General features: G+C 42.2%; 1 protein-coding gene across 1 annotated transcript in view; it reads right to left on the bottom strand.

Moving 5' to 3' along the window:
• Nucleotides 1-7,092: 7,092 nt before the first annotated feature.
• Nucleotides 7,093-15,538, bottom strand: part of TMEM123 (transmembrane protein 123) — a 30,458-nt gene continuing 22,012 nt past the window's right edge. The window contains exons 6-7 of the mRNA XM_067567765.1: nucleotides 12,822-12,975; nucleotides 7,093-9,429 (exon numbers count right to left, since the gene is read on the bottom strand). Of these exons, the coding sequence (XP_067423866.1) occupies nucleotides 9,405-9,429; nucleotides 12,822-12,975 (179 nt within the window). The 3' untranslated portion in view covers nucleotides 7,093-9,404. The remainder of the gene's footprint in view (nucleotides 9,430-12,821; nucleotides 12,976-15,538) is intronic.

Here is a 15,538-nt window from a genome sequence, read left to right as displayed (position 1 = left end):
GGGACTTTCAGATTCTGTAGTCAAGTGACTAATAAATTGTTACCTTGGTTGAAAAGGCTGCCTGTTGTCTCTGCAAATACTCACTGAGAGCCTTGTGCAGAGTACAAGCCTCTGACAGGATTCTACCTTGGCTGGATTTGCTGCAGGGAACCATGGAGAGAAACAAGGATTGCTCGTACTGAAGGCCTCATTTCAGCATCTTGGAGGTTACGAGCCCTTGGGGCCTGGCCCATTAAAGGTGGGGTCATTCCCAAGCAACTGTGACAGACTGGAGCACAGACCAGACCCTGTGAATCCGTGACAGTGGTAGCAGAGGATAGTTACTGAATGCACCAGGAGTATTTTTCAATAAGTGATTTGCAGCAGTAACAAAGGAAACAGCAAAGAGAAATGGCATGCAACCACCTCCATAAGGAGCAGCTTTGTGTAGCTGTGCAGAGAGAAAGTTAAAAAGTGCAGTTAACTAAGGTGCAGCTGGGGAATATCAGATCAAGAACCAGAGTCCACTCCCAGATGGGGTTCTGGATGCGTGGCCCAACTTGCCAACGTGAGCCAGGGAAGATCAAAATCCACCTGAGGAAGGGAGAGAGTCTGAAGGAGGCATGAACAGCATCCCGGTCTTCCCAATAGCAACCTCTGGGCAGACCCTCAACCCACTTCCCCATTGCTGGAGTTGGAGCAGCAGATTCTTGAGCTGGCTGCAGACAGGTTCCATGTGGAGGCAGAGAGGCTGGAGAGTGAGGCCTGGTTACTAGTCTGCAGAAGAGAAGAACGAGGGGGGTTTGATAGCAGCCTTTAACTACCTGAAAGGGGGTTCCAGGGAGGATGGAGCTAGGCTGTTCTCAGTGGTAGTAGATGGCAGAACTGGGAGCAATGGTCTCAAGTTGCAGTGGGGGGGCTCTAGATTGGATATTAGGAAAAACATTTTCACTAGGAGGGTGGTGAAGCACTGGAATGGGTTACCTAGGGAGGTGGTGGAATATCTATCTTTAGAGGTTTTTAAGGTGTGGTTTGACACAGCCTTGCTGGGATGATTTAGTTGGGGTTGGTCCTCCTTTGAGCAGGAGGTTGGACTAGATGACCTCCTGAGGTCCCTTCCAACTGTAACATTCTATGATACTAGAGCATGAAAAGAAACAAGAGCATCACAAAAAGCAATGATAGTGTGAACTGAACATGAAGAAGCAGATGAGCAAGAGACAAAAGGAAACAGTAAGTGCGGAGAGACTGTGGGATGCCCACTCTGCAGGGGGCATAGATGCCAAATTGTTGGTTTCATTCCAGAAAAAGGGGAGCTATAGATACCTCTCTTGCTACCTTTGAGAAGATTTGTGAGCTGAACCAAATTCCCCTTCAGACTGGCTGTGTCTGACTCCATTACTGGGTCCCCGAGCCATTGAGGCCTACAGCCAACTCGATGGGACTGAGACTCGGATCTATAAACTGTTCAAAAGAGCCTTGGTGCTTAACTATGAGGGGACACGTGAGGCGTAGAGGAAAAAGTTACAAAAAAACCAAGGGGGTGATGTGTGCCTCCATATCTTCCCATACATAGCATTACTACCCAGTAGGGGGAAAGGATTGTTTGCTCTCAGGGCAGACTACGTGTGTAAGTGTATCATGTCCCTGTCTGGGAACTGGCTGAAACCTACCCAGATCAGCAAGGGGTCCAGCAAGATAATACAAACTCCAGTGGCTCATGAATCGACTCTCAACAGCGGGACACTCCGGCCAGGGGCGTTATGAACTCAGCATGTCCCTGCCTGGAGAACAAAGGATTGAGCTGTGGCCAGGAGTGGCTAAAGAGTTGGCTTCTGGAAGAGGCTGGAAGCTCTGGATTAAGGTTGAAAGACAGAGGGCCAGAAATAGAATCCATTATGGCTTGGCTGGCTCATGGCACTAGCTTGGCCAGAATGGACAATGGCTTAACTTTTGCTTCTTTTTGCTAACCCAAGGACTTCCACATTCTGTAGTCAGTGACTAATAAATTGTTACCTTGCTTGAAAAGGCTGCCTGTTGTCTCTGCAAATACTCACTGAGCATTGCACCCTGACAGGATCCACCATGAGCCTCCTGCAGGAGTCTGGCTTGGCTGTATTCGCTGCAGAGAGAGACAGGGATTGTTGATACTGAAGGCCCTGTCTCAAGAGTCGTGGATGCCACGGGGGTGGCCTTATGGAACTGTGTGGGCCCTTGAGACCCAGCCCATTAAACAGGTCCCTCCCAAGACTGGTGACAGGCTGGGACACAGACCAGACCCTGTGAATCTGTGACAATCTCTAGAATTTCTTATTCTGGTGTGTGAATCCAGGCAAGTGCTGTATTTTGAGAAGGGGAAATTACTGATCTGTAATTCTGTTTCTTTTGAAACAATTCTGATAGACTTCACTCACCTGCCTTCCTCCCCCCTACAAATGTGTGTGTGCGTGGGGGACGGGGGGGGATGGGGACGGGGGGGGGGGGGGAGGGGGCTGTTTAGAGGAAACGCTGGATGGTTTTTGTTTTCATTTTTTTAGAAGATATTCGGCTTTTGTTGCTTGGCTGACTTCCTCTGGGAGTTCTGACCACAAGAAGGAAAGCTCCAAGGTCAGAGGTTAAGCTGAGCAGATGGTGTGCAACTGCTAGGTAACTAGGAGCCCTGGCTCATGCGCCATACTCTTACAGTGGTTTAGGGGTTCATCATGTTAAGAGTTTGGGGGGATGCTTCAGGTTTTGCCCTAGGATGCTGAAACCCAGCAGTGAGAATTCTGTTGTACTATCTTCAGAGAAGCAAAGTTACAAGTCAGTAATTTTCCATTTCCTGAAGATAAAAATAGAGCAGCTGGGTGAAACAACTATGCAAGTACATACCTCAAAAGCATAAACGCCACTGAAATGCAAGATTTAATAAGAGGCCGACATGAACATTTGCAGTTAGAGGAAAAGTCCCAGCAGCTAGCTTCAAATTAAGTTTTGGCCTGATGAATTTCATTTTGATAAAGCTGGAGAACAAAAGGTTTCTAGTCAAGACAGAAGGGACAGACTTTTGTTTGGGAAGACGGAAGGGACAAGTCTCTGAAATCTGCATAATGTAATTCAGTTGATATCTCATTCTTCTGCTAGGTGTGGAAGATGGGACTGCTGTATACATAAGGGAGAGGAGAATTTTCAGGCTGTGATATGCCCACTGGCTATGACAAAAGGTGAATTTTGTTTAAGTGAAGCGTAAACACTTTACAAAAGAAAAATAAGGCAAACATACAGGGGTTTAAAAAAAATCCTGGAATAACTCACAGACCCTGTCTGTGTTTTGTTGCTGGCTTTGAACAACCAGACACAGTTGCTCATAACTGTCTCAGATTCCTGATTTTTCACTTTTGGTCTCAGTCCAAATTTTTTTTTTTTTTTTTTAAATGGAAGTTTGAGCAGAAACAGTACCCTTTTATAAATTGCCAGTGTGGGGGAAAAAAACAAAATGTGTTTTTTCCCATATACATTCTGATTATAAATTTTGCATACAGGTAACTTGAATAATGGTTGAAGGTAGATCATAGGCTCATTTTATACATCACATTGAGATCAAAAGCTCAGTCCAAGACTGAAAGAAGTCACTTGAGTAGTTCTGAGAATTTGAAATCTCACATCTGATGCCTGCACCATAGATTTTTTTAAAAACTTTTTTATTGGGTGCTAGGCAGCACTTAACTTTCAAGGCAACCTATTTTAGGGGGGCCATGGTGAGTATTATATAACACTTTCCTTTCAGAATATATTTGATGATTTAAACCCCCCCCCCAATCTTTCCACATATAATTCTGCACCTGGGGGAGAGAGGTACAAGATAATTGTAAAGACAGTTTGAGACACTTGTTTATTCTTTCTAGTTTGTTTAAATTAGGCACTGAGTCAATGGTGCACGTAAATTAAATCTCATTGCTGTTAATAGGTGGTAAGAATGTACTAAGTGTTTTGTTGATTTGTAGCTCATATAAGGCAACAACAGTGAGACTACTTGCATATTGTGTATCACTCTTCCAGAGTTGATGCATTGTGAGACCTTTGGAACTTTCGGTTGCATGTTCTCACAATGCATCTATGCTGGAAATGTTATTGCTAAAGTCAAACAGCTTTACAAAAGGCAACATAGCCTGAAGGACTGAGTATAGGGCTGGGAACTTGGATGTGATCCCTTTTTTGCCACAGATCAGTTGTGTCCTTAAAATGAGCAGATAAGGTTGGTGATGTTCAGACAATCAATTTAGCTAATTAGTTGTGCATTTTAAGGCCTTGATTTTTTCAAGTGATGCCACATGGGCAGAGCCCTGCAGCTGCATGGAGTCCCACTGAATTCAAGTTCACCTCCATCTAGGTGCAGGTGTCCACAAGCATGGAACAAATTTGCATGACTGAGGTCTATATATGTTCTTTACACATGCTATTGTATGGCAGAGTTTTGTCATAGGAACGTAAGAGCAGCCATACTGAGTCAGAGCAATGGTCCATCTAGCCCAGTATCCTGTCTTCCAACAGTGGCCAATGCCAGGTGCTTCTGAGGGAATGAACAGAAGAGGCAATCAAGTGTCATCCAGGCCCAGCTTCTGGCAAACATGCTATGGACACAGCACATGGTGTTGCATCCTTGCCCATCTTGACTAATAGCCATAGATGGACTTATCCGCCATGAACATATCTACTCCTGTTACAGTTTTGTACTTCACACCGTCCCCTGGAAAAGAGTTCCACAGATTGACTGCACATTGTGTGAAGAAGTACCTCCTTTTGTTTGTTTTAAACCTGCTGCCTATCAATTTCATTGGGTGAACCACTAGTTCTTTGTTATGTGAAAGGGTAAATAACACATTCTTATTCACTTTCTCCACCCGATTCATGATTTTGTAGACCTCTATCATATCCTCTCTTAGTAATCTATTTTCCAAGCTGAAGTCAGTCTTTTTAATCTCTCCTCACATGGAAACTGTTCCATACCCCAAATCATTTTTCTTGCCCTTCTCTGTACATTTTCTAATTCTAATATATTTTTTGAAATGGGGCTTCCAGATCTGCATGTAGTATTCAAACTGTAGGTGTACCAGGGATTTATATAGAGGCATTATGATTTTTTTGTCTTATCTATCCCTTTCCTAATGGCTCCTAACATTGTTAGCTTTTTTGACTGTCACTGCTGTGATAAGATATGGCCAAGTGGCTATGAGAGTCACTGAAGGCAGATATGCAAGCCTCAAATTGGTCAGAGCCCTGTTCCTGGCCACCTGAGAAGGGGTAACCTGGGACTAATTAAGGGCCTGCCCAATACCTATTAAAAGCTCTTGCTCCAGTCAGAGTGCTGTGGGAGTTTGGAGCTGTGAGAGTGAGGAGCTGAAGGAAGCAGAGCGACAACCAGAAGTGGACTAGTGGGACAGAACCACGGTAGGGAGAAGCTGCCACTACCAGGAGGGTGGCTATTAAAGCCTGGGAAGGGCAGCTTGGGGAAGCAGCCCAGGGAAAAGACTGTAATAGTTTAGGCGCACCAGCAGGCGGCTGCTGCCATCACGTCCCTGGGCTGGTGTCCGAAGTAGAGGGTGGGCTCGGACACCCCCAAAGCCCTCCCCAAAGAAGGAGTGAAGACCCCATGGGCCCCAGCCGGGGCTATAGGCTACGATGAGGGCTGACCACTGAGGGAAGCATCAGAGTCAGGGGTGCTGGGTGGACGCCCCATCAAGCGCCACACCACAGTGCATGTTGAGCATATGTTTTCAGAGAACTATCCATGGTGACTCACCACCCAAGAAAGGGATCTGTAACAGTTAATTAAGACCCCATCATTTTGTATGTAGAGTAGGGATGTTTTCCAATGTCTATTGCTTTGCATTTATCAACATTGAATTTCATCTGCCATTTTGTTGCCTGTTCACCCAGTTTTATGAGATCCCTTTGTAACTCTTCAGTCTGCTTTAGACTTAACTATCTTGAGTAATTTTGTTTCATCTACAAACTTTGCTACCTCACTCTTTACCCCTTTTTCCAGATCATTTATGACTATGTTGACACCATTTACCTCTCCATTTTGGAAACTAACCATTTATTCCTACCCTTTGTTTCCTATCTTTTAACCAGGTACTGATCGATGAGAGGCTCTTCCCTCTTATCCCATGACTGCTTACTTTGCTTAAGAGCCTCTGGTGAAGGAGCTTGTCAAAAGCTTTCTGAAAGGTTCAGTACACTACCTCCACTAGATCACCCTTCTCCCATATGTTTGTTGATCGTCCTCCCCTCCTCCCCCCAAAGAATTCTAGTAAATGGGAAATCATGCCTCACCATTTACAAAAGCCATGTTGACTCTCTCCCCTAACAAATCATGTTCATCTATTTGTCTGATAATTCTGTTCTTTACTATAGTTTCAACCAATTTGCCTGGTCCTGAAGTTGGGTATACTGGCCTATAATTGCTGGGATTGCCTCTGAAGCCTTTTTAAAAAATTGGTGTCACATTAGCTATCCTCCAGCCATCTGGTACAGAAGCTGATTTAAAGGGTAAGTTACATATCACAGTTGTTAGCAGTTCTGCAATTTCATATTTGAGTTCTTTCAGAACTCTTAATAAAAATCATCAGGTCCTGGTGATTCATTGCTGTTTATTTTATCAATTAGTTCCAAATCCTCCTCTGACACCTCAATCTGGGACCCTTAGTCATTATCTGACTGGTATTATTTTAAGAGTCAACTGGCCATAAGTCTGAAATCCATTTCTCTTTCGTCAGAATGTAAATGCTGAACCTTAGTTGTGAGTAGGACTCATAATTTTCACTTTCTACAGTATACACACAGCGCTAAACGAATTTAACTCTTTCCTTTGCATCAGTTGCTGCTACATCTTAACTGCAGACATTAATATTGTTTTCCACACACAAACTCCATAGCATAATATAAAATGTATTTTAAACTGCAGAAGGTCTGGCAAAAATGTAAGTTCTTGTGTTCTACCATCTAAAGAGAGGATGATTAAATACCTGGATACTGTAAAGTGACATTTTCATCCAACATTATATTTCTGGGAATGATTGTGAAGGAATTAGGACACCATTTAATAAAATCAAAAATACAATGGACATGTCATTCTGGTAGTAAAGGCAAACATTTCATTTTATTATTCATCTGTACAACAGAGGTTAGAGGATCTCAGTGATTCAACTGAGTAGCACTTAATAGGGTAAAACTCTGGGTTACTACAAAAAAAAGGAGTTGTAACTCTGTAGAACAATGATTGCAAACTGATAAAGTTTATATAAAAAGAAAGAGATAAGGTATTCTTAATTTCACTGCTTTAGGGAATCACTTAAGATACTTTTTCCTTTTTTTTTTTTTTTTTAAATAAATGACAGCCCTGTAAACCCTTCCTCCTGGGAGTACTCAAACAAGTAGCTCTACTGATTGCAAAGGGCATGTGTGAATAAGAACTGCCCATGGCAGTAAGGGTTCGCAGGCCTGGACCTTATCTTATACAGGAAGAACTTTATCTTTAGGACAGAATTTTTTAAAAAATAAAATCCTATGAAAGTGCAAGACTTAAAAGAGAGGAACATTTCTAAACAAAGTAGTCATGGGTATAAGATGGGTTTCCATCAAAGTGCTGCATCACACGCTGCTGGCCACCTTGCATGCAAAAATGCCCCAGACAAACTTTTCAATGTCTAATCCCTACATGGCTGCATTTTGGATCGTGAATTAGCGTCAATAGTAACCACCAAAGCAGTTTTCCCTGATGGAGGCACTTCCCCATACAAAGGCAACTGGAAAGGGAAACTGACTGGGATTGGACACAATCTCACTGCTGCTGAAATAATCTAAAGGAATGCCAGACTTGCAGTCTTTGAGCCTCACACTGATCTTATATCAAGGTAAATCAGGAATACATCCACTGAGGTCAATACAATTACACCAGTGTAAATAGGAAGAGAATGAGAAATCAGCGTCAGGCCCCTTGCATATGACTCCCAATGAAGTAAGGATCTGATCCAAAGTCCATTGATAGCGCCCAATGGGAGTCTTTCCATTGACTTCAGTGGAGTTTGGACTAGGCCCTAAAGCGTAAAGTACAGCAGCACCAGGTCCTGCAAACAGTTTAAAAAATGTAGGGCCTAAATATATATTTTAAATGCTACCCTACATATATTTTACCACAAGCATTTGGACAGTTACTCCCAACTCTGCCTAAAAAATCCTACTAAAAACCCTATATACAGCTTCCTAATAAAACAAAGGAGGATTTTAAGTTATAGTCAAGCTAGAACAATTTTCAATGGGAATATTCATATTCACAGTAGGAAATTGTTTTGTTTTTTTTTAAAAAAGCTTATTTTATGTGACTTGCTGGATATGAATCACTAATTTAATTCTAAATAAAACTTGTATATTACAATGATTATCTAGCCCATTTCAACTTGTACACCACTTCATAAGAGAGAGGTCCTCTCATGGACCATATCTCCTTCCCATATCAATTCCCCACAGCTTGATTGTCACAAATATTTCATTCTGCAGACCCAGAGGCAACACGGGGGTGTGGGAGAGGGTCACGTGGGGTCCGGTGCCCCCTTCCCCAGATTTCTGCCAGTGTTAACATGCCCTGTCCTGAACCCTGCTGCCTACCCCCAGATCCTTTAAACTGTACCCCTCCCCCGCAACTATCAACAGTTAGGTGTAGTCTCTGTGCAGATCCATCATTGGTGATCTGTAGACCACAATTTAGGTACATGTTTTCTGCCACCCTGTTCTGTACAGTTTACAACATTGTAAATTGGAATTTGATAAATTGGAATAATCTCACATCCCTTTACTAGCATCAGCACTGAACTGAAATGTTTTTGTTCAAAAACAAAGTTGAGATTCCCAAATCATTAACAAAATTTCCTCTCAAAGTCTTAAGTTACAAATAAATACATTTGAAAACAAAATAGCAAAGTCACTTCCTCTTGTATTTTACCTGCCAAACCTACTGCATTTTGCCTTAACTGTGACTATTTGTTCAGCCACTTGTACCCAATCTAGGATCATCTGCATTTATGAAGACATGTAGGCAATAATCAAGTGGATTCACAATTTTAATGTCACGTGGTATATTATGGTAATGATTTGGTATCTCAAAGTTTGTATGTTTTCAGTTAATCTTTAGGTAATTAACTTTAAAGATTTTGTTTTAATTGCATCAATAACTGGGCATGATTCTGCAAAGTGTTAACTTGCTCCAGTTCCCACTGAAATAAGTGGGAGTTCAGGATGCTTGGGAGGCTCTCGGCACTGTGCAGGATCAGATCCATGGATGCATTAGAGACAGGGATCATCTTTACAAAAGGAAAAACATTTTTCAAATATATGTTCTAAAAGCAGTGGTAGGGTGGGTTTTCACCACTGTCTTCTCTGAAGTATCTTTAAATGATGGCATCGTGTTCATCACTGTAACAAAAACATAGTAATTAATATTTTGTAGAAGCATCAATGGTCAACACCACAATATCAAAAGTTTCAGACTGTGATGACCCAATTTATTGCTAGGAAGGGTTATTTGCTAATAAAGGCACTCATCCTGGCAATGCTAGGCACCCACAATGCCTCTATGGGACTTTCTGGTACTCAGTGCTTCTCAGAACGAGGCCTGATGTTAAAACAGTTGTTCTTTACAACATGCCTTAAGCCTTGCTCAACGTATCAGACATTGCAGTATTTTCATATTCATTCATCTAGATAAATAACTACCAAAATTCACAATGGGTACATTTTATTCGGTCTTCCTTTGCTTATATTAGTGATTGAAGCAATTCATTCTATTTCTTTCTCTTCTCTTTTACGTGCTAAAATGAAATTTTTTTAAAACAAATAAGAATTTTCTGGCATTAATCCTTCATGAATTTATGTACTGGATTGCATTTTTTTTATAATGGTTTCTGAAAACCCCCATCAGATGTGGACACCCTTGTTGGGGCATGTAAACATTTTGAAACAAATGGCTAACAGTGTATTATTTGGGCAAATGAAACACTTAGAGCCAGATTCTGCAGGTCTTGTTCACCCAACACTCCAGTTGACTTCAACTGCTAGTCCACATCAAATATTTTACTTGGGGTTTTATTTATTACCCATGGACATGACCACAGCAGCTCCAGAAACTAAGAGAAACAACAGGTCACCAGACTACAAAGAGAACATTTTTCTTGTTGCACACAGGCCCAATCCTACATTCTTTGGATATCTGATGCTCCCTTTTTAAGTACATTGGCTTTAGAAAAAGAATGGCTCCACTGACCCATAGATTGCACACTCTTCAAGGCAGGGAGCATCTCTTTGTTACATTGGATTGTGCCTAGTACAACTGGAGTAGGATCTATAGGTTTTACTGTAATAATAATAATAAAAGGATTAATATAGGGTATTCTGGTGACAAGTTTCTTGATGTGTAAAGATGGCCTTCGTTAGCTGCTTTGCTCATGATGAAGAGCTTGTAACCAAAATAAAATCTATGATGTATAATAATGATTGAAGTCTATAAGAGTTTTGGTGGCAGATCGTCATCTAGCGTATTTCTCTTTAATCAATCATTCTGAAGTTCTATCAGAACAAACAATTACGTTTATTTAGCCTGATTTCTCTCTATAAAGCTATATTGCTTCATGATTACAGTTGTGTTATCCTTTTGGGGCTTGACTTTCAGAAGTGCTGAGCATCCAAAACTCCAACTGAAGTCCAGAAGGGAGCACCTGGTGCTCAGCTGCTCTGAAAATAAGGCCCTTGATATGATATCTCCTTTATATTTTCTCCAATTTCTTCTAGATTTTGCTAGCATTTGGACTTAAACATGCCAAATGGCAACTACCAGGACACCACTTCTGAAAAAGACTTGTTTTTTTCCCCACCTACTTGTCTAATACATCTCCGTTTATCCACACTTCTTTCAAAATAGATTTTACTGATTTGATAGGTTCATTACCACCCCTTAGCTTTCAGGGTACATTTCACTCAGATTCACTAATTTGCATATCATATGTTCCAATTTGTCAAGTACCTCATTGTACCTGCTTTTTATCAATAGCTATTTTGACAATGTGGTCATTATTTCCTAAGTGTCCACGCTTCTCTAACAAGAAAAATGACAAGAGTTTTTAAAAACTGTCACCAATGATCAGAGAAGAGTATTCCACACGGCAATTCTTGTGAAATGAGAGAGGCAACTACTACTACAGTGCGTGTTGCCAACTCACACTTTTATCATGACTTTCACAATATATGTTATTCCCAAAGCCCACCCCCTAGGGTCATCTGAGTATGAGGCATCTCGGCTTCCATTTTAAAGAGACATTTCTAGCCCTCATTATTGTGGAGAAAAAATTAAAAACACTAATCAAAAGATTCAAAGAACAAAAAGGTAAATAAAAAGAATGCCCTATTTAAAAAAATCATGATTAAGCTAATCTTGTGATTGGGAGGGGCTGATACATGATTTTTGAATGCTTAGGGTTGGCAATACTGGGAAAGGAATGGCTGAAAATGAGAGCTAGTTGATGATTCTTGTTTGTTTTTCTTTGTTTGGAGAGTGCTGGTGGAGACTCAATGAAGAGTGGGGTGTTTTGAGAGTCACTGTTGATAATGAGGGGTGGAGCTGTGACTCAATGAATCCTGTGACCAGCAACAGAAGTTAAATGAGGGAGATGTACCAGTGTGCCTGGACCCCAGCAAGTTCCAATAAGTCTCCTCAAGTAAAACAAACGCCTTCAACTGACATGGAGAGTGGAAACCAAAGGCAGTAGGCAATCCACTGTAAAATATTCCAACTTCTGACCAAGAGGGTCTGACACCTCAGGGTGAGATCACAACTGGGACAGTAGTGGACAATGAAGAAGATAGAAGGCAGCTTAGTAAGAAAAGCAAAAGAGAGAGACATCCTCTTGACCTCTACAGTTGAAATATATCCTGACAAAAAGGTGCAGTCAAAATAGTTATTATTCCCCTACAGGAAGGAGTAACATATCACTAACAAACCAAAAACATGCAGTAGCTTGATCAGTGACTAAGAAACAAGTAGTCATTTAATTCCAATAATCTGGCACCCAACACATCCAGGATAACACAGAAAATGAAGAATAAGAAAAAGTACTCCCCAAAAGGGTCTACACACAGTGTGTGTGTGAGAGTGAGAGAGAGGGGTGTGGGTGAGAGAGAGAATGGAAGAAATACTCAGCAATGAAGAATTCTAGCAAATATTAACATGCATGATTCTGGAAGAGGGCTAGAGGATTCTAAAAGACAGCACAATTACAGCACAACAGTTTGGTGTAAAAGAAGAAGGCAAAGAACAAGAGATGATCAGTGTAACTTTCTGAGGAACTTCTCAAAAGATCTGAGGATTAACCCTTCCACCCCCTAAAAACAACCCAACCCTAACCCCGTAATGGAAATGGAGAAAGAAGAGGGAACAAGATTAGAGTCAGTCAAAACTTTCAAGGAAATAAGTAAGGACAACAAAAAAGTAGAATGAATTAATTTAGACTAGCCAAAGGGCAGGGGAGTAAGAAAGGATTTTATTGAACAGGTTAGCATTATTATTTATTTGTGTTATTGAAGTGCCTAGCATCATGGTCCATGGGACTGTACAAACAAGGATCTTAAAATCTAAAATAAGAAAATCCCATATCAAAAATAGGCCCCATGAATAAACGAGGATCAGCTGAGCTGGTGAAACTGATGAAGGTTCTAAGCAGCGGAGATTCCTTTTTAAAAAATCCGTATTGAACAGGAAATTAAGAGCATTTTCTTCCCTTCATTTCCAACAAGCAAGCAACAAATTAACAACTCACATGGTTCTGTACTGAACACCTCTTCTGGAGTGATATGTTTTACATCCAATGTAGAGAAGGGCTAGCATTCCAAGTGTCAGCACAATGCCACCGACAAAGCTGCCCACATCAAAGCTGGAGGTTTTGGCCAGTGCACCTGCAGATTTTGGTGTGGCTAGGAAGAAAAAACAAACAAAAAAAGTTTTTATGTCGCTTGTAACTTTTGCTGTAATGCACTGTGACTATAGTTTTATCTATCTAGATTCTTATATACCCTCTGCCCAATCATCATATCATCTGAGGACTTAAGGGGACAACTTTATACCCTGCTGCTGGTAAAGTATCAACCAACTCCACTGGAACTCAGAGCCACATTCCTTAGTGCTAGATTCTGACCAGCTCCAGCACACACGATGAGTGAGGAGGATGGCACTAGGAGCTACTCTCTTCCCTTATATGCTTGCACAAGGGCTGGCAAGAGTTCCATTGGGAGGGAACTCCCTCTCTCTACCCCAACACCTCTCTCTGCACCAGTCAGTTGAGCTGGCCGGTCCTGGAGTGGAGAGTGCAATGAACACTCTTTGAGGTTGGTGCTTTCCAGAGATCGACAGGACAGTGGGAATTTTGGAACAGTAAACAAACTGATCAATCATAACTGAATACTCATTTCCATGCCTAGATTCCTATGCTATGAGATATTCTTACCATACACCTTCCCTTAGGAACAACTAGACAGCTATTCCTTTAGTCTACCAGAATCCAGACTCAGTGCCTTAACTCCTAACTCAGTGGGTTAGGAAAATGGGGTTTCCCACCTTTAGATACACTTATTCAGCCCAAGAGAAACCTGCACCATTGCCCCTCACCTATGGCAGATTCCTGCCCCAGAGATCATGAGCCTGGGTATCCCATCCCACACCTTCACCCCAGCCACATTCCAACCCCCGACTGGCTTAGCCAGTTGAGGATCCCAATCAGAAGATGAAATTTGAGCTGATGTGGCCAAAGAAATGTTCCACGGCACCTGCTGAGGTTAACAGGCACTTCCCATTTTAAAAGACTTCACTTAACTTGAAGCACATGATCTGTTTATAAGTAAGTGTCAATGTGACAATGATGAAAGTGGTTTTTCCTAGGTAACATGGACACTGACAGTTTTATGTTCACATCTGACAACCTTTACTCATATGAAGTAAACCTACTCAGTGTAGCACTCTGTCCGCCTCTGCTGGTGCCTGAGCCACAGTTAGAGATACATGAGTCTGCTACAGTCTTGGCTAACAGATCTAGATCTTTCAGCTCAGGCAGCAGAGGCTCATGTGTTTAGGTCTAGCAGTCCCAAATTCAATACCTGCTGACAAATGACCCATCCAGGGACATGGTATTAAATAAGCTCATTAGGGCCTGTATTACCTATATGGAGCTGTTAAGCATAGGAGCTGTAGTAGGTGAAAACAGGTAATTTAGACTATAAATTCAGTTTAACAGGAAGTAGATTTGATGCTTGTGATGAAATCCTCTCCCAAACTGAATTATTGTCTTCAGATGAAACAGAAGAGAGGAAGGTGATCAGGAACAGTCAACACGGATTCACCAAGGGAAAGTCATGCCTGACCAACCTGATTGCTTTCTATGATGAGGTGACTGGCTGTGTGGATGTAGGGAAGGTGGTGGATGTGATATACCTTGACTTTAGCAAAGCTTTTGATACGGTCTCTCACGGTATTCTTATCGGCAAGTTAAAGAAGTATGGGTTGGATGAATGGACTATAAAATGGATAGAGAACTGGCTAGGGCATAGGGCTCAACAAGTAGTGATCAATGGCTCCATGTCTAGCTGGCAACCGGTCACAAGCGGAGTTCCCCAGGGGTCAGTCCTGGGGCCGGTTTTGTTCAACATCTTTATTAATGATCTGGAGGATGGGGTAGATTGCACCCTCAGCAAGTTTGCGGATGACACTAAGCTGGGGGGAGTGGTAGATACCCTGCAAGGTAGGGATAGGATACAGAGTGACCTAAACAAACTGGAGGATTGGGCCAAAAGAAATCTAATGAGGTTCAACAAAGATAAGTGCAGAGTCCTCCACTTAGGAAGGAAGAATCCCATGCACAGCTATAGACTGGGGACCGACGAACTGGGCAGCAGCTCTGCAGAAAGGGACCTGGGGGTAATGGTGGATAAAAAGCTGGATATGAGTCAGCAGTGTGCCCTGGTTGTCAAGAAGGCTAATGGCATATTGGGCTGCATTAGGAGGGGCACTGCCAGCAGGTCACGGGAAGTGATTACTCCCCTCTATTCGGCATTGGTGAGGCCGCATTTAGAATATTGTGTCCAGTTTTGGGCCCCCCACTACAAAAAGGATGTGGACAAGTTGGAGAGAGCGCAGCAGAGGGCAACAAAAATGATTAGGGGGCTGGAGCACAGGACTTATGAGGAGAGGCTGAGGGAACTGGGCTTGTTTAGTCTGCAAAAGAGAAGAGTGAGGGGGATTTGATAGCGGCCTTTAACTACCTGAAAGGGGGTTCTAGGGAGGATGGGGCTAGGCTCTTCTCGGTGGTGGCAGATGACAGAACAAGGAGCAACGGTCTCAAGTTGCAGGGCGGGAGGTCTAGGTTGGACATTAGGAAAAAGTTTTTTACTAGGAGGGTGGTGAAGCACTGGAATAGGTTACCTAGGGAGGTGGTGGAATCTCCATCCTTAGAGGTTTTTAAGCTGAGGCTTGACAAAGCCCTGGTTG

The sequence above is a fragment of the Emydura macquarii genome, unplaced genomic scaffold (genome assembly GCF_026122565.2).
Source record: "Emydura macquarii macquarii isolate MOO-44397 ecotype Brisbane River unplaced genomic scaffold, CSIRO-AGI_Emac_v2 contig_318, whole genome shotgun sequence".
NCBI lineage: Eukaryota > Metazoa > Chordata > Testudines > Chelidae > Emydura > Emydura macquarii.
This window is presented reverse-complemented; position numbering and strand designations above follow the sequence as displayed.